Source organism: Mya arenaria, chromosome 4, assembly GCF_026914265.1.
Source record: "Mya arenaria isolate MELC-2E11 chromosome 4, ASM2691426v1".
Lineage (NCBI taxonomy): Eukaryota > Metazoa > Mollusca > Bivalvia > Myida > Myidae > Mya > Mya arenaria.
Genome location: NC_069125.1, coordinates 10,028,922 through 10,056,809, shown reverse-complemented (window position 1 = coordinate 10,056,809; position 27,888 = coordinate 10,028,922). Strand labels below are relative to the sequence as shown.

Genomic DNA, 27,888 nt, shown 5'->3' with positions numbered 1-27,888 from the left:
TCATATTGTGTTTGTTTATACATCCAGATTTATCAGATAGAAAACATACACCTTGACATCATCAATGCATGAAACAGGCCAAGAAGGGAGGCATAGAGTAAACAGACCATCTGTCTGATCAATAACTTGCAAACGCTTAATCTTAGGGAACTCAAGACTGTTAGCAGATTTGTCATGACCATCAGGTGAACCCTATCGTTTTGAAGTCAGTGGGTCAAAGGTCATGGTGACCTTCAGCTGAACATCTATTTCTGATCAATAACTGAAAAAAAATCTTGCTAAGGCACATTCAACTTGGTAGGCAGGTTGGTCATGACCAGCATATAAACCCTGGTGATTTTGAAGTCTTGGGGTCAAAGGACAAGGTAATTGTGACCTTGAACTGAAAATCTGTTTCTGCTGATAACAATTAGACCAAGATCCTCAATCTTAATAGGCAGGGTGGTCATGATGTACTCTATTGATTTTAAGGTCAACGGGTAAAGGTCAAGGTTGTGGTGAACTTCAGCTGAAAATCTGCATCAGATGGATAACTGATAACTCAGGCACAGGGACCTCAACTTGGTAGGCAGATTGGTCATGACCTACATTTTTTGTGGTCAGTGTGTCAAAGGGCAAGGTTATCGTGGCCTTCAGCTGAAAATCGGTTTCCGACCAATAGCTAAAGAATGCTCAAACACATGGATCCTTGACCTTGGTAGGCAGGCTGATCATGGCCAGCAGATGTGCTAATACATTTTTAAAGACACACACTACGAAAGGATTCGTCATAACCTTAAATTACCCCACATATATCATATATAATTCGAACTATTATTTTATTTTCATTTTGTTTGTGTTGGGGGGGGGGGTAGTGCATGGGATTCGTGTTTTTCAAACATCATTTCATTAGTATTATTTTAGAAAATGATATGAATGTCATCAGTCTTTACCAATACTTATTAGGACTTGTTTTCACACATTAAATTTAAGCACATGTATGTTTAACTTGTAACTTAACTGTTTGTCCATCAAACACTTGCGCTCAATATATTACAGTATAGCTTTAAGCAATCTCATCAGGACTGACTACAATGGGAAGTAACTGCTTTGCGGAGTTTTAGCCGATGAAACAATAATTTAGCTATATGTAACCTATGGCGGGAAACAGACGATTCCGGACGGGAGATAACTCTCGTTGCAAAACTAATCAAAACTACGGGAAAGTTTTCGCGACAGCCGAGCAAATGAATCTGGTTGCTCGTAAGTTATTCGTTTTAAAATGAAACCACGCAATTCATCTTTCTTATGATAATTTCTAGCCCAGTTGGTGTTTTTGACAAGTTTTTGCAACTTGACAAATCTGGAAAATTAACAGGCGGTTGATTAAAAAAGTCACAGTGCCAGCCAGTGCATGGCTTGTTTTTTGGATAGCTACAATAATGAGCGATCAGGGATACTTTTTTTTTTAATTATTTTGACATTTCTTATGTATCCCTGTAACGCTACAACTCTCTACCATTTAACAAGGGGCGAAATGATATACTGTAATTATATGCATTGATGTTGAATACTAATGACAAAGTTGTTCAATTTTTATCTGACAGTGATCTGAACTGGATTTAATTTGTCATTAGAGTTGTTATTTTCACATTAATATATTATGGGTCACGAATACCGTTATACATGTACACAACCAGTCAGATTTGTCCCAGATTTACCGATATCGGGATACTTGATAAACAATCGACACTTGTAAGTGTTTTATGATAACTACATGTTTTTTGGGCACACTGACATAACTTAATATGTGTTTAATAGTAGGCAATAATATTTTCGTAGAAATTATTTTTATAATGGAGATAATTTCAAAATTGTGGCCGTGAGGATTCTCTGCGCAAGGACCGCTTGCTACCTTTTGCTGGGATGGTGGACATCATGAGTCTGCCATATTAAAAACATTGTCAAAAGACTCGTTGACAGCCATTTAGGTGGACTAGTTTTTTGGAAATTAATTTTTAATAAATGTTAGTTAATAATTATTGACAGTGTGTTGTGACCCACAGGTGGCAGTTACGTTGATAGGACCCACCATATGGCCATGCCGCCACCGCCACCCCCCCCCCAAAAAAAAATGATAACATCATTACCCACAAAAACCAAAATATCCACCATAAATTATGCAAATTTTTTCACACTATATACTATTATTTCTTATTAAAGGTTGACATGTTTAGGCAAAGTCCCCCTAAATGGCTGTGAACAAGTCTTTTTGACGATTTTTTTACTATCGCAGACTCGAGACAGGGATACATAAGAAATGTCAAATTAAGAAAAAGGTGTCCCTGATCGCTTATTATTGTAGCTAGTTGGGCAGTGCTCCAGCCTGGATTTGAAAAGGGCAGGTTGGAGTTTTGAAAAGAGCAAGCTACATGAGTTGCGTAATGCTGAATGGGGGTAGGTATGGGCAGGGTCCACCCCTGCCTCAAGGGGAGTTTTAGGTGGCCTCCACTAAAAATCTTTGGTTTTCATACCCAATTTAATGCATTTTTCTTCATTTTCAGGCTTTAACAAAATGTTCTTTTTCTCAAAATTTAGAAGGGTGTGTGTCTAAATATCAAATTAGAATATATGGGGTAGTATAATTGTACTTGTTTGGATTCTCTTTTTGAGCTATGTCACATTTTTCTCCTAAAAATGAAGAAAAAACAAAGACTGTTTAACATTTGAAACAATCATAATTGCCTATATACACAAAAACAAATATGCAGGGGGCAAATCTTACATTGATAGGCCTAAAAAAAAAAACATTTGGTTCGGGTTACCCGACCCTACCTACGGAATAGGCGCCGACCCTACCATTTTTATAGTCAGTTTGAAAAAAAAAATGAAAAAATAAAAAAAAAAAATCTTTTTTTTTTTATTGCTTTTCAATGTAAAGTTTAAAACCTTAAATGCTTATACAGAAGATAACTTTAACACCATTCTCCAATGATGAAAATAACATTCTTATATAAAGCCTAATAAAAAAAAAAAAAAAAAAAAAAAAAAAAAAGCCTACCTACCCAGGGCTTTTCACCAAAAATTGTGAAGAGGCCTAGCCTTTTCATTTTGGGAAATTTAAATGCGTGAAATTCTGCAAATTGGGAAATTTAAATGCGTAAACGTGGCAAAATTGGAATTTTTTGAAGTAAGATCTTCCTTTTTTGGAAAAATATCTGGGAATTGTGGAAAATAAATCTGGAAATTGGGAAAATATGCCATTTTTCTCAATTGTGAAGTAGCCTAATTTCGGCCCCTTGCAAAGAAGGTGAAAAAGCCCTGCTACCCTACCTATTTTTGAAAAGGATGTAACCCTAACCAAACAATTATTTTTTTTAGGCTTTGATATGATCAGGAAAAAAGGTACATTCATCCTGGCTGTTCTTTTAAATTAATTTTCTTTGATTAAATAATGTTTAATATGCTGATATTTTCGAACCAAATAAAACTTAAAATCACTGCCCTTGCTGAAAAAGTCACTAATTCAAAATAGAACATTGAGAAATAACTCCAAAAATCGGTCTCGCCAAATCTTCCATTTTCTTACATGATCGTAGACATGATAGATAAACACTACATAAAGCATTAAAATATATGATGCAGGGCTCTCAATAAGAGCCGGGGGCCGGGATATCGCCCGGCAATTATGGCTGTATGACACAGCTATTCTCAGGTTAACAGCTGCCTTCTTAATTAGTAATATGCCATGATTGTATTCTTAAAATGTCCCTTATCTTAAATAAAAATAATACTTTGTCTAATCTTAAAAAAAATGAATTGAAACAATGTATTACCATACATGTGATAACGTCCCGGACGTCCGGGATCGTCCCGGAAATCGTATCTCTGTCACGGAGTCACGGAGATTGCATGTTTGTCCCGGAAAGTCATAAAAAAAATGAAAAAAAAATCTCGGAATCGATTATCTTAATTTTACCAATGTAAGTCAGCTATTTTGCCAGTTTGGGACACTGGTCGTAAAACACAGGACATGTTGACACTAATCCGTTAATTGGTATGTGCGTCGTCGAGGTCATCGTCAATCACCCGATAATTGATCTATTGGCCTATTGTTGTGCTTTACGAGTCGGGGAGGGTTCTTGTATACAAATTCATTGTTTTCATATGGATTTGTTTGGTCTTATGAATGATAGCTTTTAATTGATGAATTGATATTTTTCACACATTTTACCGACAAACGAGCATGAAGGTAAGTTCAAAGAAAGTGACAAAATGAGTAAAAAAAAACAGAATTAAAACACTGAAAACATCCCATATTTTATTCAAATTTCAAAGTTGATATGTCGTTATACTTTAAACAACTTACACGTTCATAAGGAATTTTAGTGTTTTGAACTTTTTTTCGAACTATCGTTGTGTATTTTTACGCCCAAATAAAACTGATGATATGGTGTACAGGTGGTTATATAGAGTGCTTTAATCACGTGACCATGGCAAGTCACGTGATCGCTTTCTACAGCCGGTTGTTGACCCGTCTCTATCAAAATTACATGCATCTCCAAACAGAAAAAAGCTCATAGACTGGAAAATCTTCTTGATCGTCTAAAAATATTGTGTGTCATAAATTGCAAACGTTTTAAATGTGATGAAAAAATAAACATTTTGTAACGCATGTTCTCAAAAGCGCAGGAAAACAGGTGCCCGTAAGTTGTTTATTTCCTATTTTATGAAAACGAAAGTAGACTGCATATCCTCCTGGTTAGCACTTCATTTAAAGCCTGGGAAAATATCTGGTGGTTTTATTTTTTTAAGAAAATGCAGAAAAAAAAAAACCATGTCAAGTAAAAAATAGGTCTTGGCAGTCAAAATAGGTACATTTTCCCCGATGTTAAAAACGACTAAAATAGCCCCAGATATGCTCTAGAATGCACCACAGACGTCCCCATTTAAAAAAATTCGGGGGGGGGGGCATGCCCCCGGACCCCCCTAGTGGGCGTTAACATTACGACGAGTGTCCCGGAATCGACCCAAGAAAATATGGCATGTATGGTATTACGATCAATTTTATTGTTAAATGCGCCCGATTGCCGATTTGCATCGTGGTATTCAAAGCGCTTGTATTTGAGCTAATATGCATCTACAAGACTTGGAGTGCTTTGAATCCGACAGACGCTTATTTAAAATAACATTAGATGATATCGGCGTATTAATTCGTTAAAGTACAACCAAGAACATCGGCGATAACAAGCTAAATATTCGATAAAACAACGACAACATTAAAATGCGAAAATGTCAAACAGTAAAAAAGACGGGAAGGACGATTTTAAACAAAGAAAAATAGAATCGTTCTTTGTTTCTAGGAAGGTATATGAATGATATTCCAGTTATATTTATGGCGACTCAATGACGGCGCAATTGTGGCTTTGAAATGTCATTGCAAGAACTGTACACATTTCAGATACGATTATTTTCGACTGTGTTGATATTCTTTTGAAAGACCCAATTTTCTGTTACAATGAGTGCTGAAGGATGACTATTTTGATTAGAAGATGACTATTTTGATGCAATTTTCCTATTTTGAATAAAAATATGTACGTTTTTGAACCAAGGATTAATTTTGTTTACTTGTATCAATGGTATTTACACATGTAAAATGATGTTCAAAACAGGAATTTTGCTCTAATGAGAGCTAACCTTGACTGAATTCATAATGCTTAAAATCGTTTTCGGCTGGGGGCCACAGGCCCCCTGGACCCCTGGCTGAATAGGGGCTCTGCCCCTAATACCCCGCTGGGGGACCCCCCTTCTACTTTCCTAGAACACCCTCCTACTACAAAACTTATTGAGAGCCCTGATGATGTAGATCTATTTGATTTTCTTAGCGCCACCTTTCCAATGTTTACAAATCTGTAGTGCAATTTGCTTCAAATCAACAATGTTTAAAATGGCGAGCCTGGTTTGTACAATACAATTAATATTTTTCTTAAAGGTTTAATAATGCTTCAGTCATCAAATTAATCTTTTGGATAAACAAGCCTGAATGATATATTAACTGCTTGGCATTACATTTTTGAACAAGCCTTGCTGTATAAAACCCAGAATTTGAGCAAGCCCGAAAAGCATTTTACCACTGCAGGGCTTGTGCTAATTTCGACCACTGGTGCTTGACAACATTTTTCAACATCCCTTAGCTTTTTCTATCGCATTTTACAAACTTTCATCATTTAATGAATCAGAATGAGTTCTCAATGTTTATTCTGTTTGGCTGACGTTCAATCGCTCCGCCTCCTGGAGATGTTTCACTATTTGGCTGGTAGTCTACCCAATTATTGATTAGAAGTTGACCGATTATGAATACAAAGGTCGTTGCTTATTACATAAACACACAATAAGCTGTCATATGACTAGGCAGATTGGAAGATGAAAGGGCAGTATGGCACATGTTCAGCAGTAATGATGACACCTACCTAGTGGAAACACTACTATCATAAGTATTGCGCAATATATCTCAATTATGACAGTGGATTAAGGGCCATCAATCTTTCGTGATGATTCCGTTATAAAAATGGCACTAGTGGGATAGAAGGCATTAATAAAGCGATGGTGAAAAAAGAACTACCCAAGAAGGGGACAGGGCGGTAATAAAAGGGGCAGGGGCGGACCGCCCTAAAAAAATGGGCTAGCTGGAGCACTTTTAGGCAGTGGCACAGATGATAGTGTTTTTGTAAAGCTTGTAACTAACTTATTTTTTAACCATTTGTCTCTAAATAACTTGCATTGGTCTCAGAATATAATGAAGTTTCAGAAAATGTACAACTTCAATACATTTCTATCATCAAAATGGATAGTTAAAGCCCAAACTCCAAAAAAAAATCTGAGAAAGCCTAGGTAGGCAACTTTCAATCACTGTCAGACTCGTTTCGTCAAATTAAACAAATGAGAGAGCATGCAAGGTATAAAACAAATGGTAACATCCAACTACCTGGTATAAATTATTCCCGATTGACAACTATGTAGGTATTGTAATATCTTCATCCAAAAATGAGTAAATTCAGGACAGTTGAGGTCGATAACAAATTAACGTTTTTCAGACCTGGAAGTGATTTTCAAAATCATTTTGGAATATTTTTTGCAAATGAGTAGATTGTTACATTTTGTTTTATTGCCCAGTCTTCCTGAAATGTGCCGGTCCACCGGACATGTCCGGCAAATTTTTGTCGGCCATTTCCGATATAGAATCATGATGTTGATTGCCAGAGATAAACGCGTAAAATGTTGCATCCGTAGGGCATTTTATTACAACTGTTTTGATTGGTTCTTATCTGATTAGCAACAAGGCACAATCAAAATCATCAGCACTCAATATGCCTCGGCTTTGGTAAAAATGGCAGCGGTTGGTGGAATTACTTGAAGACAGAAAAACTGGAAAACACCTAAATGGCGGCGGTGTTGAAATATTTTTTGAGAGACAAAGTATATTTTACCAAACGACATGTCCATGGAGTGTTTATATGGTTGTTTTTGTGAATTAAATCAGGAAAGCATAAAAACCAGTTGATATTCGTTCTTTTGCATTTTTTGTTTACTATTTAATGACATGTTTGTTCAGACAGTAGAAAAATACATACCTCATACTGGTACCTATAAATGAGACAAATGAAGAAACAAGCCATTCCAAGAGTGTGATTATTGAACCTCGTTCAGTGTTCAAACAATAAGTTATATTCATCATATAAAAACAGAATAGAATCATATTGTTTGAACACTGAATGTGGTGTAATCAAACTTTTATGATGGGGGTTATAAAAACTAGATCGATCCCAGCATTTTTTGCCCGATTGAGTGAATGAAATTATTAAATTTCAAAGCAATGGTACGAGTTCTTCTTCTAAATACATCAACAGATAAAATCAAATCATTTAATATAACATCAGTGATGCCATATTCATAAGGTAATTAAATTACCTGTAAAAAATATATTCACATTTAAAAGATTTGATCACAATTAATTTGAGTAATATTGATCTAAAGGTTGTACATTATAAATTTGCACTTTTCCAATATCCTAGATAAATATGGAATGCTTATGAGGAAGTTGGCAATTGACTTTGAGGTCTCATCTGGCCACTTGCGTATGTGCTGAAGAGTTAATTAGGTCTTGTCCAATCAATGACTTAAAAAGCTCTCGTACAATTATCAAATTTGGTCAGAATGAGTATGGGCATAGTATCTTGAACATCGGCCATATCACTCGAGAGTTTTCACCCTTTAATTATAGAAATAACATTAAATCGATCTTGTCTAATCGATAACTTCAGAAGCATTTCTCCAATCAAAGTTGGTTTGAATGTGCATGGGCAGAAATTCTTGGTCAGGTTAGTTAACCAGTCATGTCGCTTCAGTCACTCCAAAGTTATTGTCACAGAGTTATAAATCAGTTCATAATATCAAAATGAATTATTTATATTTTTCTCAAATTGATTGAATTAAGAATATGTCTGCAAGACCTCATGTGGAAATCATAGTTACTAATTACTTTATATTGTTTTGGTCTAGTAGTAATTCATAGTCTTTGAAATATTAGTTGCAAACATCTGCTAGACTCGTTCTTAATTACTGGACATACTGTATCTTTCATAATTAATTGAATAAAACTTGGTAAGGGGTTGTCCTACTTGGATCAAAGCATATAACATGAAGGTGTGAATTAGATTCTTATAAGTTCTGGTCTGAAGGTACAATAGAAGGTTACATTAGGGGCTGGTATGCATGTTTATTAATTATTCTAATACAGAATGATTTTACATAAATGCTAATCTTACAATATGGAAAAAAAAAATTAATATAACTTTAACCACGGACCTATAAACCATGGATTGGCAACTCTTGTGTGTGTTAATGCAATTAGCTTAGACTCACGCGTGCAGCGCGATTTCATTCTGAGATCTTACTGTGTGGTCATTTTCGAGACGTCCGACATCAGCCAAATATATATACATGTAGGAAAACATTAATTAAAATTTAGTCAAATGTGCGGTACTTTCATTTGAGTTGATAGTAGTCCAATGGAATCTGATTAAAATCACAGTTATCAATTAAAATTAAATCTATAACGAACAAGGTATAACTGTGAGGTTGATAATAGGAATCTCCGTTTGAAGACGAACTGGCTTTAAAAGGATGACAATTTGATCTCTAAATAATGATCGATACATCAATTATCCTAATTAAATATTAATTTAATCAGGTACATATTAGGTCCTGATTAATACTTCGATAATTAGAGAAAATGCAATAATGACAAATAACAAACATATTACATGTGACATGTCGGTGTTAAAAAATAATTATCAGCAGAGGTGGCGGAAATAACCAAAGATCGCTTTTAATCATTGATCCGAGATTCGGCGGAATGTTTCGATATTTGCGGAGCGCTGGCTAAGGATTGTTGGTAAATTATTATTTTTTATCGTTTCACCGATATCGGGCAGTTGCCAATCCATGGTTTATAGGTCCGTGCTTTAACTCACCAACAATATATTATCCTCGTTTTTCACTGCCAATATAACTCAGTCGAGGCGATGTGAGTTGTGTCCCTGGGAAATTAAGTAAACAAACTTTTTTCCCATTTATTTCTCTGTAGAGCCAAATTCAGCTTGAAATGCCATAGATAGAATGCAGGCATTTTTTACTCAGGAACTTTAGGGGGAAAAATTGTTCGTTTTATACAAACATTGACGGTAAATCTATTCATTAAGTTGTTTAAGAAAGTTTACAACATCCATTGAAAATAAATCAGCACTATAGGTATTTATATGGAAGGTTTTGGAACTCAGTGAATAAGGAATCAATTATCTTTATTTATTTATTTATCTTTAAGTCTGAGATATGTCATAGCATACATCGGTAGCAGGCATGCTCAAATTCCCTATTCACATTTTTTTTTTTAGATTAAATATCATTAATTTTAATAAATAATGCGTAAATTTACACATCTTTTTGTTCATAAATATAGCTGGCATGCTATTCCCTATTTGCATTTTTTGGAGATTGAAAATAATAAATTTTAATAAATAATCTTTTCGTTCAAAGGTGTCCTTCGCAGTGATTGGATAGTAAATGTGGAATTTTGATGGGAATAAACCTATTTAAAAATATATATGGCCCTAAAATCAAAATGGCACATTATTTTGAAAAAAATGCAGATATTCTATAAACAATGTTATTTTTCACAGAAAAAAATAAATTTTGTTCTGTTTTGTTGCAATAGTTGTGAGAATTTACAAGTGTTACAGATACAAAATTAAGTTACAGTAAAATTGCTATCGCTCGAGGTTGCTGGGGACCGAGGGAACCGATGTTTCGAACGACCCGATTTTCAATTATCCAGTCTGTTATGAAATATATTTCAGTGTATTTCAAGTATGAAGTAGTCTGTTTACTAAGACACCGATTATGTATTGCGTTGTGGAAATCGCTCATATGGCTATTGTTTACTATATGTATACTAAATATAGAATGTGAAAGAAGTATCAATAAATCAATAAATCAATTTATTTTTTACAAAATGGCCATATTGCAAAGCAAAGTGACAAAAAGGAATTCTTTTCAGAGATTCCGATGTTGGATCAATATGGTAGTGTTTATTCATATTTTTATTACTCATTTACATTTCTCACAATTAACTTCTCGTCATTAACTTCTCATAATTATCTTTCAAAATGCCCATATTAACTAATATTGGTCATGCGTTAAAAGTGTTAAATGGTTTTGCACACCTTATCAATTGCTTTTCAACTGTCATTGCAATTTTTACAACTTGTGAAAATCTTAATACCTAGCAATTGTTTGTTTATTTTGGAACACGCGTTCGGGAAAAAGTGTGAAATTATGAACTCCAGGGAGCCATAAGGTTTTGTGCATGATTTGTGTACTTGGGACCGAGAATATTGCTTGACTACTCGATATAATCAGGTTTCGATGCAGTGTTGGTATATTTTATATGAAAATAGAAGGAAAAAAGATCGGGACCAAGCTCCGACCTCATGGGAACACCGTTTTACTGTATATGGAAAGTAAAGTACTGGCATATTTTTTGTAGATAAAAGCTTACTGAAAACTCCATAGTCTCCTGTCCAGAATGAGCGGGCACCAGTATAATATGCCACCTGGGGCTCCAGTCTACAGCTCCCAACCACAGATGTTCTACTCTGGGGCTCCTGTACAGCAACCAGAGTGTGTTTTCTATGGCCCACAGTATGGGTAATTATATGCTATTGTTACTATCTGTAGTCCAGCCTACAACTCCCTACCCCGGATGTTCTACTCTGGGCGTCCTGTACGGCCACTTAAGAGTGTGTCTTCTTTTCACATCAGGATGGATAATCACAAGTATTTTCATGCATGTTTGGTTAGAAAATGATATTTTAAAAATTGTAACAGCTTTTGGTGAGCTCATTGTTTTTAATGATTAGGTAAGGAATTTTATACAAGTATATGGCATGTACCTGGTTTAGACATAATTTCTTTAAACATCATCAACTTCTTCGATCATGTATGTTAATAGAGGTCAACATGTTTCAGGGGCCAGCAGATGTATCAAGGTGTCTCTCATCCCAGGCCCGGTCCAACGGTATGTTTAGCTTGTGTCTTGTAGACTTTCTAAAATAAGATCTGAAGTACGCTATGTATCATTACTGTTCAAACTGAGACACAATAGACATAAATTCTTATTAAGTATTGAGTATTATCACTTGCAGAGCTATTTTTCAATAAATATAAATGTTCAATGTTTCTTGTGTCAACTAGAAAGTTATACATTCCCACTAGATTTCATGTATGAATAATATACATTTTTCATGAAAAGAAATTGAAAGCTCCAACAATTCAACTTTATAACATTGACTTTATAAACAATTAATAATTTTGTTTTATAGCCATTATTTGTCCCACCTCGAGGAGTAAGTATGGGGCCTCCTATGTACTCTCACCCCATGCCTACTCAGGGGGCATCTACCCACCATCACCCACCACCCTCCCAAGGCCCGGGCCGCTACCCTTACCCCCAGGGCGGTGTTGGACGCCCACAACCGTGGTCAGCCGCAATCACACCACCATCACCTGCCTTGGTTAACCTCACGACTCAAAGGTAATTTCTTCATTTACATCAGTATTTATGCCTTATTAAGTTAAATTGAGTTATTTTTCAAGATTTTTGATATTGTACATTTAATAAAATGCTTTCAGTGTTTTCAAGAAGAACCTACTGATGGCCTAAATTGATGGTTTAGCATTTGGGCCGGTTCAATTTGGAAAAATAAGTGGATATTTAGTAGAAGTTGGAGCTGTTTCGTTACTTTTCTATTTGAGATGGTTCAATTGAAACTTATTAATTAAGAACCCTGTTTACGATGTTTCATGTTACAATGCAGTTAAATGTTTATTTTATAAATTGTTACATGTTATATACTTTCAAAAAAATACATTCAATTTCATGTTTGTTGTCGAACCTATGATGAAAGTTGATTTGATTTTTTCCAGAACTATAACAACCTTGAGGTAAAAGTAAGTTTCAAAAAAGCGAGAATGATTGCTATTCGCGGATGTGTGCATATTCATCAAAACGAGATTTTGTCAGTCAATTGTATGAAGTGTAATGGAAGAAAGTACCATGGTTTGCAGACGATTGTTAAACTCCAAACTAGAAGACTGTTTGAACTGACATTAAGAATTTTAGCAGTCTTGTGTTATAGGTGTCGGCCTCTCACCAAAGAATGGATGGCTCAAGTCCCACTTGGGAACATTCTATTATTAGCTTAAAGCTGCTTTAACGATTGGGCTAAAATATAGAGAACTTTTTTATTGACCTTTTTCAGTTACGTATTTGTTCCTGCTATAGAAGAAAGGTAAAGAATGAACCAGCTGGTGATGTGATAGTCATTTGGCCATACCAAATAGTTTCTATGGTTACATCTAGGACAGATATGTTTTTGGATTCCCGATCAATTTTTCTGTAATATATTATCTTATATTTATATGATCAAAGATCTTGCCGAATATTTTAATTTCCTTTTTCGTCTAAAATTTCAACTACAGAAGATGCGTCTAAACAACATGCTTTATACGTTATACTAGTATTATTGGCATTTAATATCAGAAAATGATGCATGATACAAGTTTTATTTGAACTCCTTTTGCAAAGGAAATCTATAACAGAATTGAGAATGGAGGTTATAGTGTCGATATTCCACATCTCATCGTTTACTATTCTTTCTATCTCAGGGTATTTTGGGGGGTTTACAGGATAGCAAGATAGGTTTTCTTATTCAGGGTTGTCACTAAACATATAAACAATTTGGTATGGTCTTAGATGAAGATTTTTGTCAAGGGCCTGGCTTAAAGATGCATGTATGCTCATAGGAAAAGTTTTCTGAGATTTGGTTTCCTTCAATCTGTAATAAAACCTACACCCTTTCAAACTGTAACAAAATGATACTGGGTCACAGGCATCTAAAATTGAAAAAAAAAGAGAATGTCAGTCAGATTCTATAAATAGTTTGTGTTGACATAGTCTATCTCTTAGCTGTAGCTGCATGTTGGGTTTAGTTGTTAAATCTGTGGTATGACCTTTTCAGTTCATCCATATTTCACATACTGTACAGAATCACAGTAGTTATGACATCCTCCTCCCATATCTTACATGATAACATTATATTGACAAATTTGCAGAAGAACTGTTTTAATTCAATAGAAGTTATTTTGGTAATTGGTGTCGGCATTTGATCAACTTTGGATGCACTCCTTCTTTATCATTCAGTGTACTTTATTATGGAATGTAAAATTAATTCTTTATATACTATCATTCATGAGAATTTCATTATAGATCATGGTGACCGCTTGTGTAAATCTGAGGAAAAAATACATGATTTTACCTCACATGTCACTTAATTTTACAGGTTATAAATTGCAACAGGAGTTCATTCCCTTCTTGCAACTGTGGGTGTTTGCAGTGAGCAGGATCTGCATGAAAATCAGTTATAATGTTAACCATGAAAAAAATGCAATGAATAAAATAATTTATGAATACAGGGGTGGACAAAAACAAAGATGGATACAATGTAAACAAAAACTTGATGGTTGGTACTATTTTTAGATTTTCGTAAAATATGCATTAAATAAGTCATGGTTCAAGGTCTTGTCATATTTCAGTGCTTTTGATTAAGAAACAGTTGGACTATTACATCTGGCTTGTGAAAACTCAAGTTTATATTAAGTAGAGCTGCTGATCAATCAATTAGACTGCCCAACAGGTGTAGTGCATACTTGAAGAGCAGACGACCGAAAAATTGTGTATGTTAATTTTTGCGCCAAAATGACGTAAAAATTTTATACATTGATTGCATTAATAAAACTTTGGGAATTTTATTTCTATGTTGTTTCGATCAAAGCATAAAACAAAAAATGTTGAATAGTAGGTTTCCGGTATTTGTGCCGTAAATGTTAGTTTAACAACTCGAAGGTCGCATCATTAAGTCATCACGGTCAGTAGTGTTGGCATCTTTTTTGGGCAGTTCTGACACATAAGCAAACTAATTCAACATAATTATTGTACCGATAATAACAGTCTGTCACCTCTGACCTTGTTGATAATGTAAACAACAAAACGGAAGTGTTAACCCGCATGCGCACTGTGAAATGACCTGTTTATTTATAGATTCATGACATAACTATAGTCAAAAAGTCAGCCACACTTTCGCTTTAGTGTGTGCAACGTATTAATAATAATATCATTTTTGCATGCACTTTTAAGAAATTTAGGGGGACCTAAATTTATGTAATTAATTAAAGAAACGCTATTTATTTATTGATGTTTAGCTATTATAGGTCAAAATTTAAGTATCCCGACAGAATACCGGACTTTGAAGTTCAGGTGTCCCGGGACCCCGTTAGTGTCGAACACTGGAATATAATACCTTCATATCTTGTGTATTTTAAGGCCAGAGTTTTTGTTTTTTTTCGTTTTACGGGAAATTTTTCAAAAATAAGCGCCAGGAGGAGGGAATAAAATTAAGAAAAAGATGTCCAAAAATGAGCGTTGAGAAAAATAAATAAAAATAAGATGGATTTTTCATATTATTTTCAGAAAAATTTATAGAATGTATGTTTTGAAGTTGTGCACACTTGTTTGGTACTCCATACTGCCTGTTATAAAATAGATCTGTATAATAAAGTCAAAACAAGATGTCATTTTCACAAGTAGCCACAATAATGCACCAGTCAATTGTAACCACGCCCCCTCCTCCCAGGTCCAGAGAATAGCAGGGACTTTGACTTTCAGTCCAGCCAATCCTTGGTAAAATCCCCGCCCTGCGGAGAGAAAGTACAGGTCAAATCCCCACCAAATTCCCCCGCACCTCGAGGTAAGGCCCTTTCCCCACTATTTTCGGCGCAAAAACAAAACCACCCCATTCACTAGGCACTGCGGGGCAACCTGGAAGGTAAAAACACGGCCCATTTCCCTCATTATCCCCTATATACCCAAGGACCTCGGGGGCCATGGTTACAATTGACTGGTGCATAATCTGGTGCATAATGCACGTTTAAGGAATTTTTTTAACATTTGGATATTCATTTTACTCCCTAAACGCCACAAGTCACCTGATTCACACCAATGAAAATATATTCTTCAACTGTAACTCCACAGTATCTAACACTGCACATTTAAATAAAAATTACACATAAATTATTATATATGCATGATTTTAATATGAGCATCTATACTTTTGCAGTGCTTTTAATAGTCACAGAAACTCGCACTAGCAAAACATAAGGCATCTGGCATATTGCTTGTGTCTAAAATGTTGATTAATATCATTTTGGGTTCATATATTGAGATGAACAACACATCTGAAGAAATTTAATGTCTTTGAGATACAAGAAAAGAAACAAGGTATGTAACTCAAACTTACCGGATTTCACAGTAGAGTCCATTTTTTATAGTTTCTTAATCAACATACTAACAATCCATTTTAAAATGGGTGACATGAAAAGAGGAGCCAATGCCCATTAAAATGGTATGCAATATGTTGGTATAACTTTATTGTCTTTAGACAAACAAGCCAAATCCAATGTCACATTCTCGTCTTTTTCTGTTGTCACTGTCAGAAACTGTACAGCAAATTCCAATTATCAGTGTATCCCCGTGTAAACCGGTCTACACACAGAAATATTTAAGAAAATTTATGCTTTGGTATAAAGAAAATACAATCCCGTTCCAAAATATCACAAAATGACAAACGCACTGATTTTATGAACAACAGTGTATCAGTCTTCAAACTAAATCCACTTTCGTAAAAGGTGGCCATTTGATGATGATAATAAGCAAGTTTAAAGTTTCATTTTCATCATGACATATAATATGCATGTGATATCACAAAACAATGTAACATATTTCAGTTGACATCATGAGCACGAACCGCCGCCTTCCGCCATCTTGGAAATTGTGCGCGATAATTTTTCTTGTTGTGAAATTAGCATTAGGTTAAATAACACTAAATTTTATTTTCCATCGGAGATCCAAAAAACGGGCGGCAGAAAAGATAAATATAAAGTTAGGAATTTGAATATTTTTCTTATTTGGGTTTTGCAATATTTAGGTACGCAGGGTTCTCAAAATATGTGAGTTGAACAGGCGTATTTGAATTTGTAACAGGCCTTCTAGGGGGGTCCAGGGGCATCCCCCCCCCCCCCCCCCCCCGAATTTTTTTTTAAACAAGCATGCAATTTCCTGCATTCTGAGCACTTTTGGGTACAGTTTTTTAGGAGATTTGAAGTGAACAACAATGCAAAAATTGCATAAAAATGCTGTGTTGATACATAAGATCACAAACAATATACAGAATGTCATACAAATCATACATAATCGTCATTCACAGAAATCCAAAACCTTTACAAGTCACTGTCACTATCTGAATCATCACTGTCTTCATCTGCCTCTATCAGCATTTCCTTGAGAACTGCCTTCACCATTGACCTTGACACAAGTCATGCTCTTCAGGATCAGTCTGGATTCCCACTTCCTCTGAAAGAACAATGGGGGCAGCTGCATATGTGGCAGGTGAAGGTGTTGGAGGCTTCTTAATCTTCTTCCTGGATTTGGCGCACAACCAATTCTTCACTGACTTTTTTATGATGTCTTTGGAACTTTCTACTGGTGGTCCATTGATCCCCACATGCAATAGAGAGTCAAGCATGGTAGAAGAAAGTCTGTTCCTCTGCTTAGTCTTGATGATCTTGAGGAAACTGGCTCCTCTCTCAGGCCATGCATTGGACACAGGCAATGTTGCAGCAGCCTCTACAGTCAGTGCAAGTTCAGGGTTAAAATGGCGCAAACCATAGGTGCGAAGGAACTGCAGCAATATCCACTCAGTAGGAGTTCTTCCATCAAGGTTCTCTGGCAGTTCCCTGATGAGGAAATCATGCATATTATACTTGAAACCTCTCCATTGAGTCAGCAGTTTGTCTTTCTGGGCATCATTGTCAAAGAAATGATCTCTAAGTTTGACATTAAACTGTCTATGTAGTTGTTCAGAAGAGTCTTCAGTTCACTGGCTTCTCTAGGGTTCATCTTTATTTCCTGACACATGTTTGTGAAGGACTCAATATCACTTGACAGCTTTTGCAGAGGAACCTCCTTTTCTTTTAACTCTGACAGTCTTTCTTTGCATAGACTGATAGCTGGGTTTATTCCTGAAAAGTTTAAGGAATCCTTTTGAAAATGACGTGACAATTTGGATAACACAGGCAACACATCACTTAAGATGTATATGGTTCCCAAAAATTTCAGAGACTTCATTCTCTTCAAGAGGCCAAGTGCTGTGGCATCATTCTCCTGTAGCTTTGAGAGTGTTTGTAATATTGCTTCCAAATCTAATTTAACAGCATTGACTGCTGCATCAAAACTTAACCACCGAGTAGGACAGGCTTTTTTTAGTTTTCTTATCACTTTGTCTTGGGTTTTTCCATCAAGTTGAATGCTTTGAAGAGCTACCTGCATTTTCATGTAAGCGGCTGTGTTTTTCGGTGAATTTTCAAAAAATTGCCAGTGAGAGTTGTCTGAGCAGGGTTTCAACTTTTTCAATGTACTTTAACGACTGATTCGAGCCAGTGCAGGCTAAAGCTAGACGATGGCAAACACAATGGACGTTTATCAGCGATGGGCTATCTTTTCTAAGCTGAGTAGCAACACCATTGACTTTCCCTACCATTACGGCAGCTCCATCTGATGCAAAACCAGTCAATTTTCTAATGTCTATCCCATTGACCTTTAGGTTGTTTGCAATCAAAGTCTTAATAGCCAGAGCATTAGCACTCTCAAAATCTCCAAGGATATTCAAGCACGACAGAAATTTTGTTTCAACCAATTTTGATTAGGCACAATAAAACTGTACAAATGTTACTAAGTTTTCTGTCACTGAAATATCAGACACTTCATCAGTAAGTAATCCAAAAGCTTCTGATTCTTTTACATTTTCAACAATCTCTGATTTGATTGTCTGACCTATTGTTTCAAAAATCTCCTGTTTTGAACCCTCTGATCTATGTTTGAAATATTTCAAAGTATTGTCATTGCATGTGTCTTCAATGAATTACAGTAAGGGTTCGAATTTCAGATTTGCTATGAACTGCTTCATTAGAAAATGGGCAACAGAAAAAGCTCTTTCCAAATGCATATTTTCAAGATCTGATTGTTTACTACGTTCAATGTGAAAACAAGAGGTCTTCTGTGCTATCTCTGTTGAGATGGCCTTCCTGTGCAATTTACTGTTTATATGGGTTTTAATTGCATCATGCTTAAACCTTACGCTTGGTTCAGATGCAAAGATCTCTCTTTTGTTCTGTGCATGCCTCATCCACTGGGACCTGATTTTCAAACTCAAACATTTTTTTAAAAAATAAAAAAAACCTTGTAATTCCTCACTAAAAATTATACCGAATATGTGAAAAAATATTGATTTTTTTTTTTTTTTAATATGCACTTTGTACTGTATATTATAACTAACATGGTATTGAACGTTTCTCTACCCGGGTCACGTAATCATCTTATTACTCAGTTCAAAAGAACTTCTGCAGATTGACAGTCATCGCAATCTAAGGACATGATATTCATCTTCAAAATACTCGACCTTAACCCGCGAAGAAACTCGCCGGTCATACGATTTTTTTGACTTTATTCCCATTTTTCTGTTTTCCTGGATTTTCTACCACCCTTTTCCGGTTTGTTGTTGTTTTTCGCTCAGTTTGTAACATGTGATTTGATTGGTCGAATGAAAAGGCGGCATATTTAAAATCTCAAATCGTTAACAAATTGAAACTCTAACATTTTGGCCCTTCTTCTCCGTTATTAAGCAAATCATGAATGAAAGTCCACATGAAATATGAATTTGCAATGATTCAATGCAATGGTTATACAGATTCAGGCATATTTATAACAGAAAACAACGGTCACTCTGCACTCAACATAACAATTCATTTCTTATTTACGAGTTCACTGTATGGCTAAATTCTTGCTGTTCGAAACGAAGTAAAATCGATAAATATAATGAAGAAACTTTGTTGTTCTTTGTATTTGTTTGAGTTTCTAACCACTAACAGCTATAGGGGAACGCACCTGGCGCACCCCCCCCCCCCCCCACCCCCAAAAGAAAAAAATATTTATATTTTGTTTTTTTAAACTATAATAAATAAAATTAAAATAAATACATATTCCTATAATTGGATAAATTTTTTTTAGAGATTCATCTTCTGATAACGTTTCCAATGTACTAGTCAAGAAGGGTGAGAGACTGGTTTGGTGGATTAAGATGTCTGCCTCCAATCCAAGAGTTATTTGGTTATATATCCAACCTGGTGACAAATGGAACATTGTGATGAGGCTCTTGAACGTACACAGTACTGATTTCCAGGGGCGTAGCTAGCCCTCTATTCATGTGGATTCATGATTGTGCTGGGGGGGGGGTATGAACATTTTGAAAACAATGGAGCAATCTGGTGTATTCTGGGCGTTCTTAGGTCCTTTAGTACTTGTAAATTGACAGTTTAAGGATAATAAATCAACAAATTTATTTTCTCGGCAGATCTTTTCTACAAAATAGCAAACAAATAAGGTTCGATAATGTGAAAAACACTCAGATTATCTTACAGAAGTCTAATTGTCTGTCCTTTTTGCCATTGAACTGTATATTTACATACTCGATGACAATGTCCATGTGTCTGTTACATGATGTACTCAAACAAACATAGTGATTCTGTAGCTTTGGCTAAACTGTTTTATTTTTTGTCAGAATCATGTGGATTCAGCCGTGTATTTCGCGTATAGGCAGCTACGCGCCTGGTTTCTACCTACCAAACAGACTTGGCTGTTACAGTAAGTTATCAACTTTCATCACAATCAAGCAAATTATTCTATATATAAAATTATGTTTTATTAGACAAATCTTGCAATATAAGTTTAAGCAATATTACAACACAAACTACATTAACAACAAACATGAAATGGTTATAGTGACTTCTGACTTGGTCACAATTTATAGAGAGAGCAAAATAATTAATTTCCTTATTGATAAAAGCTAGTTAAAAAGGTAACAAATCACTTAAAGTTTCAATATAGCTAATTTAAAAGTCAATACATCACTATTAGTTCCAATTGAGCTCTATAAGGGAGTTTATTCATTTAAGAAGTTTAAAAAATGCTTTATTTTGCTGAAAAGCATTGGTAACACTTGCTACTTTAAAGGGCGCCTCTTTTAAAGCATGGATCTTCAAATGATTTTGCTTTTGCTCTATAGTAATTTAAAGCTGCACTCTTACAGAGTGAATGTCTGGTAAACAGTGATATAAGTCTGCTAACAAAAGATTTGAATGTAGTTTTTCATGTTTTTGTCAGAAAATTGATGTTTTATGGTAATATTTGAATGTAGTTTTTCATATTTATGTTAGAAAATTGATGTTTTATAGTAAAAAGCATTATTAACACTTATTATTTTTTTAGACGTTGGCGTTCTTTCTTACAATTGAGATTTGTTCTATTGTAAGTTACCTTTATATTGATAACTGAATTGAAGGCTTTAATGCCAACATGAGCGTATTCTGAGACAAACCCCCCCAAACATTTCATATCTGTGTCCAGTGCTCCAGCTAGCCCGTTTTTCAATGGCGCAGCGCCCGTGCCCCTTTTCTGACCGCCCTGCCTTTTTTGAGTAGTGCCCTTTTCACAAATGCTCTTATAGCACCAATTATCCTGTTAGTGCCCTTTTTACTATTGAAATCATTGCAAAAAATTGGCAGCCCTTAATCCGCTGTTATAATTGAGACAAATTACGTAATACTCATGACAATTCAGTGTTCCCGCTAGGTGTCACCATGCCCACATTGACTGCTTAAAATATGCCGCACTGCCCTTTCATCTTCCAATGTGCCTTGTCCAAGTCATATGACAGCTAATTGTGTATATGTGTAGTGAGCAGACGACCTGTGTATTCATAATCGGTCATCTTTTAATCCAATAATTAAGAAGAGCCAAATAGGGAAACATCGGCAGGAGGCGGAGCTATTGAATGTGAGCCAATCAGAATATACATTGAGAATTCGTTCATTCAATGATGAAAGTTCGTAAAATGCGATAGAAAATGCGAAGGGATGGTGAAAAAAGTTGTCAAGCACAATTAAATCTTTTAAAATAATTGTTAATTATATTGTACAGACGAGACTCGCCATTTAAACATTGTTGATTTGAAGCAGACGGTCATTGCCGAATTAAACATAACAAAGGTGGCGCTAACACAATCAAATACGTCACTTTTTCAATAAATATTTTGAAAGCTTACTTGTAAAATATTCATGATGAAAATTTATTTGTTTCCCACAAATATATGTTGATGCTTTATGTAGCTTTTACCTATCATGTCTACGATCATTTCAAAAATCGCCGATACCGCCATTTTGTCAGAACGAATTTCGGAGTTAATTTATCAATGTTCTATGTTTTATAAGTGATTTTTTAAGCAAGGGCAGTGATTTTTATTGTCATTTTATTCTAAAACATTTAATAGCATATTAAACATTATTTTACCAAAGACAATTAAATAACAGCCAGGCTGAATGTAACATTCGTACACAATCCAGATCTTACCAAACTAAGATTCGTCCCCTACATATTTGTTTTTTTGTGTATTTATTTATTTGATTGCTTCAAATGTTTATTGTTTTTTTCTTTATTTTACATGTTTTTTTTTGAGAAATATGTGACATTTCACTAAAGAAGATTCCAGACAAGTACAATCATACTACCACACACAAATTTTAATTTTGATATTCAAATACACCCTTCTAAATTTTGAGAAAAAAAACACCATTTTGTTCAAGTCTGGAAATCATGGAAAATGATTTAAATTGAGTACGGTATGAAAACAAAACAAATTATAGGGGGAGACCCCCCCCCCAAAAAAAAAAAACACAAAAAAAACAACAACAACTTGTGACAGGGGTGGACCCCTCCCCCAATTGCCCCTACATGACTCATGTAGCTTGCCCTTTTCAAAACTCCACCCTGCCCTTTTCAAATCCTGGCTGGAGCACTGGTGTCAAATTGTGAGAGTGCAGCTCTAAAGCCAAACTGGTAATACAAATTGAAAGCAATTATCCTGTAAAAAAATAGCATTATGTGCTCCCTACTAAAATGTTACAAAATGGTCTGAGAAACTAAACATTTACTATCCCTATATTGAGCTGAGGTGAAATACATACATGTATATACCTACAAAGCATTATTCCTAAATAACATTTCATGCATTTCTAAAGATACTATTTCAGCAACTGTAAGTATCTCCCACTGAGAAAGTACACAAAGCTGGACGAAATCCCAACTCTTGCAAAGATAAAGACAGCAGATTGTCATTATATAAGTCATTGTTTCCAGGTTGTAGCGATATCATGTTAAAACTATTAACAGCGCAATGTAACATCTCCACTGAGTCCAGATCTAGGCGGTGGGATAGGAGATAGTGCTGGTGTGTCTCACTCTGTGGAACTGCAGCCCACAAGCCTACACTTCAATACATATGACCGTCACAGATACCGGTGTTGCCATCCATCAATTCCCTGCAAAGATATAAAAAAAAACTGATTTTAAAGGTTTATTTTAATCTAGCTACAACTGTACATTCATTTTAAATCTTTTAATTAATGCACAATTGCACATGGACTTGTGGCATCTGCATTATAATAAATGTTTTGAAAATATTTATTGATATTCAACTTTTCAGCAAAAGCTGGGGTATGTGCCTATATAGTTGAGTGGTTTATCCATTTTCCTAATAATTTACTGGTTTCCACAAGAAGACTCGAATCAAATTTGGAATCAGTCTCTTTTGTTACTTATTTTCTATTTTTTTCTACAATTATGATATCAAACATTGAAATATATATACATGTGATTGTGATACAGGTAAATGTAAGCATAATAATATTAATCATTTTCAGTTTCAGGAAATAAAAAAAATTACCACAAAGCATGACCAAGTCCCTTTAAGAGCATTTTGGCAATTGCAAAGGAAATTGAGATGGCACTCATTTCTGTACGCATGCATAAAAAACATAAAGCATTAAGTTAAACTACAAAATGAATTAATCAAAGGTGTTCGTCACATTGCCTGCATGGATACAGTAATACATTTATTTTTTATTTTTTATTATCAATATTTTTTTTTGGTCAAAATAGTGAATATATGTCATTTAAAAATATATTCCACAATTTTCCATAAAAGAAAATTAGTATAATATATAAATAAATATAATGTTACTTTATAGATATACATGTGTAAATGAACCAAACGCATGTATACACATGCATGTTTCTACAATTATATAGATTATTATTTAACACGGCGTATTGGTAAACAGCTCTTTTTTATAAATAAAACATTTTGCACTTCTTACCTGTGAAACGTGCTTGGGATCAGATCGCTGTCAAGGAAGCAAGTCAATCCTGTGGTTCATATTATTATTAAGCCACTTTTCGTTGTCTCATGCAATTTCATATTCGGCTTTGATGGTATGTGTAATTCCAGAACCAGTCTGACCCGAAATAAGCACGCTCAGGTCACTCAAAACGGAATTTAATGACAAAGACTTCTCTGTGATTAACACTTTATATTAAATATTACGGTTGTTGACACTTATACGCAAAATGTCTCGCGGAGTTCATGGACCAATGAAATGAGCCGTTATAAAACCTTACTCTGAAACTGGAAGTCAAGGGTGGTAGAAAATCTAGGAAATCAGAAAAATGGGAATAAAGTAAAAAAAACAACGTATGATAGGCAAATTTCTTCGCGGGCTAAGGTGGAGTGTTCGGAAGATAGAAACCATATCCTTAAATTCCGATGACTGTTAATCTGCAGAAGTTCTTTTGAACTGAGTAATAAGATGATTACGTGACCCGGGTAGAGAAACGTTCAATACCATGTTAGTATATTATACAGTACAAAGTGCATATTTAAAAACAAATATTTTTTAATATTTTTTTACATATTCGGTATTATAATTTTTAGTGAGGAATTATTAGATTTTTTTTGATTTTTTAAAAAAATGTTTGAGTTTGAAAATCTGGTGCCAGTGGCCTCATCATATGTTTTTTACAAACTAAACAGCACATACCCTCTCCTTCCACATATGCCAACCACCAGTTCTTTTTACTCAGAAAACCATAACTGAATTTCTTTGGCAAAAGCCTCGTTGTTTCTTTACTACTCAATATGGAGCAACACTTTGGTGCACACAAATGGACTGAATGTATGGTTTTAGCTGCAAACTGCTCAGCAATTGTCAGACAGATTTGTTCAGGAATCCAAAGGTCTTGTTCTGCTAGCCCTGGAACAGGAATTAATGGTCAGTATTGAGTAACTAAATTAATTTTCACAAGCCTCACATCAACATAAAAATGGCTGAACAATAGTTTATGGAATAATAGGTTTTACTTCTTGATAAACTGCAAATAATTGGGTTATTTAGTGATCATCACTGACCTTATTGACCAAGTATGTTGAATGAACTAAGTAGAAAAAATACCTGTCTTGATTTCTTCAGCACCTTGTCTGCAACCAGCATCTGGATCTGTACTAGATGAGCCATGAACAGTTGGCATTACTTCACTGCTGGGCTCAGTTGCTTGGTCTTTCTGTTCCAAAACAGCTAAATTAAAAAAGGAAAAACATTTATCACTTTTAATTTGATTTTAACAGTTACAAAATATGCTCTTTCTAGATGCACTTATTTACTGATGCACTTGTTTGAACATTTGCGAATTCAATTTATTTCATATTTACTCATAAAAAGTTACCGGTCGTGATTTCTGCTGTAACTTGTTTGGAAGCAGACTCTAGTGCCCCTGCACTTGACCAGCCATGGCCAACTGAGGCAACTGGAGCATTAGTTGCTCCTGTACAGTCATCTTGTTGTTCTTCTGAAAAATGGATGATTGATATTTCAAACTTTTGACTTAAAGGTTTTTCAATTTACTGAATCAACTTTAACACTGATAAATCAAAATACAAGACTGCAATTTTTTCAATTGGCCATGTGCTAATATTCAATTTAATTTTTAAAACTTATAACTTTGTAAAAGTAAGATCTTTTGCATTTATTTTGCTGATGACAATGGTTCAAGATCAATGGTAAACTTTTAAAAACATCATTATACCAGTGTGGCTTTACCTCTTCACAGTCCTCATACTCACAATATTTTCATCTGTGTATCCAGACAAATAGTAGTCTGCAAATCGAATCCGGCCCAACTGCAAATTATAACACAAACTGAACTGCTCAAAACTTTGTGGACATATAAATCCAATATTATGGTAACAATCATGCTAAACAAACAATAGAACCAGTTTTTTTTCCAAGACATTTTCATCACATTTTTTTTTTGGAAAAAATATTTGCAAAAAGAATTAACAAATTGGTGTAAAATATCTTCCCCATATATACTATAAGGGCTGTTCCAAAACAGTTGAAAAAAAAAACACTGGAAAATCCTTTATTAAAGCTGCAATCTCACAGGACACCGTTTTTACAATTTTTTTTATTTGTTGTCTTTGAAAGAGCAAATTTTTGCGTAAATATCTGCAAACCAATAATGAAAGATTACTGACAGAGCGCAGATTTGCATATTTCCGTTCAAAAATGAATGCTTTTTGGCTTAAACTGTTACTAACGGTTTAAGAAAATGACTAAAACATTATTTTTTTAACTGAAATTTAAAATTTGCGATCTATTTTTTTGTCCGTAGTCTTATATAACTGGTTTACATGGATTTTCGCAAAAATTGGCTCCTTCCGGGACAAAAAATAAAAAAAAAGTTGTCAAAACGTTCAATCTGTGAGAGTGCAGCTTTAACAAATAAACTGAAAATAAAATAAAATGTCTTTGGAATAGAAATATTACAAACTTTACAGGCTCAGCCTGTTATTACTATTTCAAAGACTAGTGTTCAATCTAGATCAAACTGTAAGGGACCAAGGGGATTCAACAAGATGGTTATTTTATTGCTTAGATTTAGATTTTAAACATGGTAGATTATTTTCCATAAAAATACAATTCATGAAGTCATTTTCGTAATTTAAATGGGGAAGAGTTGCACTATTGACATTTAAAATATGCCCTTGGTATTTATAGTTGTCAATGGTACAATCTATAGCATAGATCGAGACAAGCAAAACGATCGAAATGCGAACATAGCCTTGTAGGCATGGATCGCGGAAACGCATGCAAACAAATCAAAATGCGAATCAATAAGATAAACTGAAACGAGAAACATCGAGCAAACTTATGCAACAGGTCTTTTATAAAATGATACATACCCAATAACAATCATTTATTCTTTAGGGTAGCTGTTCGTGGCCGAAAAACGTCATCTATTTTTCTTTTCTTTGACATTTGTTCATGTTTTGGTCTGACAGGAAACCGTAAGTGCGCATGCGCGAAATACGGCACATTCGTACCACTGCGAATTCGAACCAGACTTTTAGGCGTACGAACGCTATAGAAAGGTAAGCATACAATCGGTATTAAATATTTAAGTACAGAATGTAAGTTTTGGTTCCTACAATAATTCTAACCGGCCGATATCTGGTTTGAACCGGTCAAATAGGCCGGCGGCCAGTTCATTTTGAGAACCCTGGGTACGGCGCTCCCGTAAAACTCTGGCCTTAGTTAAAACATTTAAAACCTCAATTAAATATTTCAAGACCAAGTATATCATTAAAAAACCTCAAGCCTAATTTGACATATGTGAGTATATACATGTCATTTATTCTGCAATATTGTTCAATGATTCTTTCATTCAAAATATGGAGAAATAATGTATAAATGTAAATCATGACATAATTCAAAAGTAGTCTACATTTGTAGACCCACATATGGAGCTGCCAAACTATGTACAGCAGTGCAAGCGCTCAAATTCAGATCTATTCACATGTATATTCCAGCTCCCCTCAGAGTTTGCCATGCTCGGTTCAGCTCCCTCCCCGACTTAAGCTTCTGGAGGATTATTGCAAAGCGAAACAACCTGCAGGTTTGTTTAACTGTGTTAATTGCTGAGCTTTTTCCATAAGCAATAAATGCATATTCATGCCCTTGCTTAATCCAGCTTAAATATTTATTCCCATATATAATGGTAAGTATAATTCTGTTATATCGGCCGGAAACTTCCCGTCTCATAATTTTTTTTAATTAAATAAAAGCAATGACATACATTTGTGCGCTGTAGAAAAAATAATCACCTTAACATTATGGTTACATGCAAATGACTGCTTGATGAATCAAGAATAAAGGACTTGTTTAATCTTCAAT

The 27,888-nt window shown here is 34.8% G+C and overlaps 1 protein-coding gene across 1 annotated transcript in view; it reads left to right on the top strand.

The window, feature by feature from the left end:
* Window positions 1-11,122: 11,122 nt before the first annotated feature.
* Window positions 11,123-27,888, top strand: part of LOC128229947 (uncharacterized) — a 58,076-nt gene continuing 41,310 nt past the window's right edge. The window contains exons 1-4 of the mRNA XM_052941872.1: window positions 11,123-11,244; window positions 11,566-11,614; window positions 11,919-12,130; window positions 27,525-27,610. Of these exons, the coding sequence (XP_052797832.1) occupies window positions 11,123-11,244; window positions 11,566-11,614; window positions 11,919-12,130; window positions 27,525-27,610 (469 nt within the window). The remainder of the gene's footprint in view (window positions 11,245-11,565; window positions 11,615-11,918; window positions 12,131-27,524; window positions 27,611-27,888) is intronic.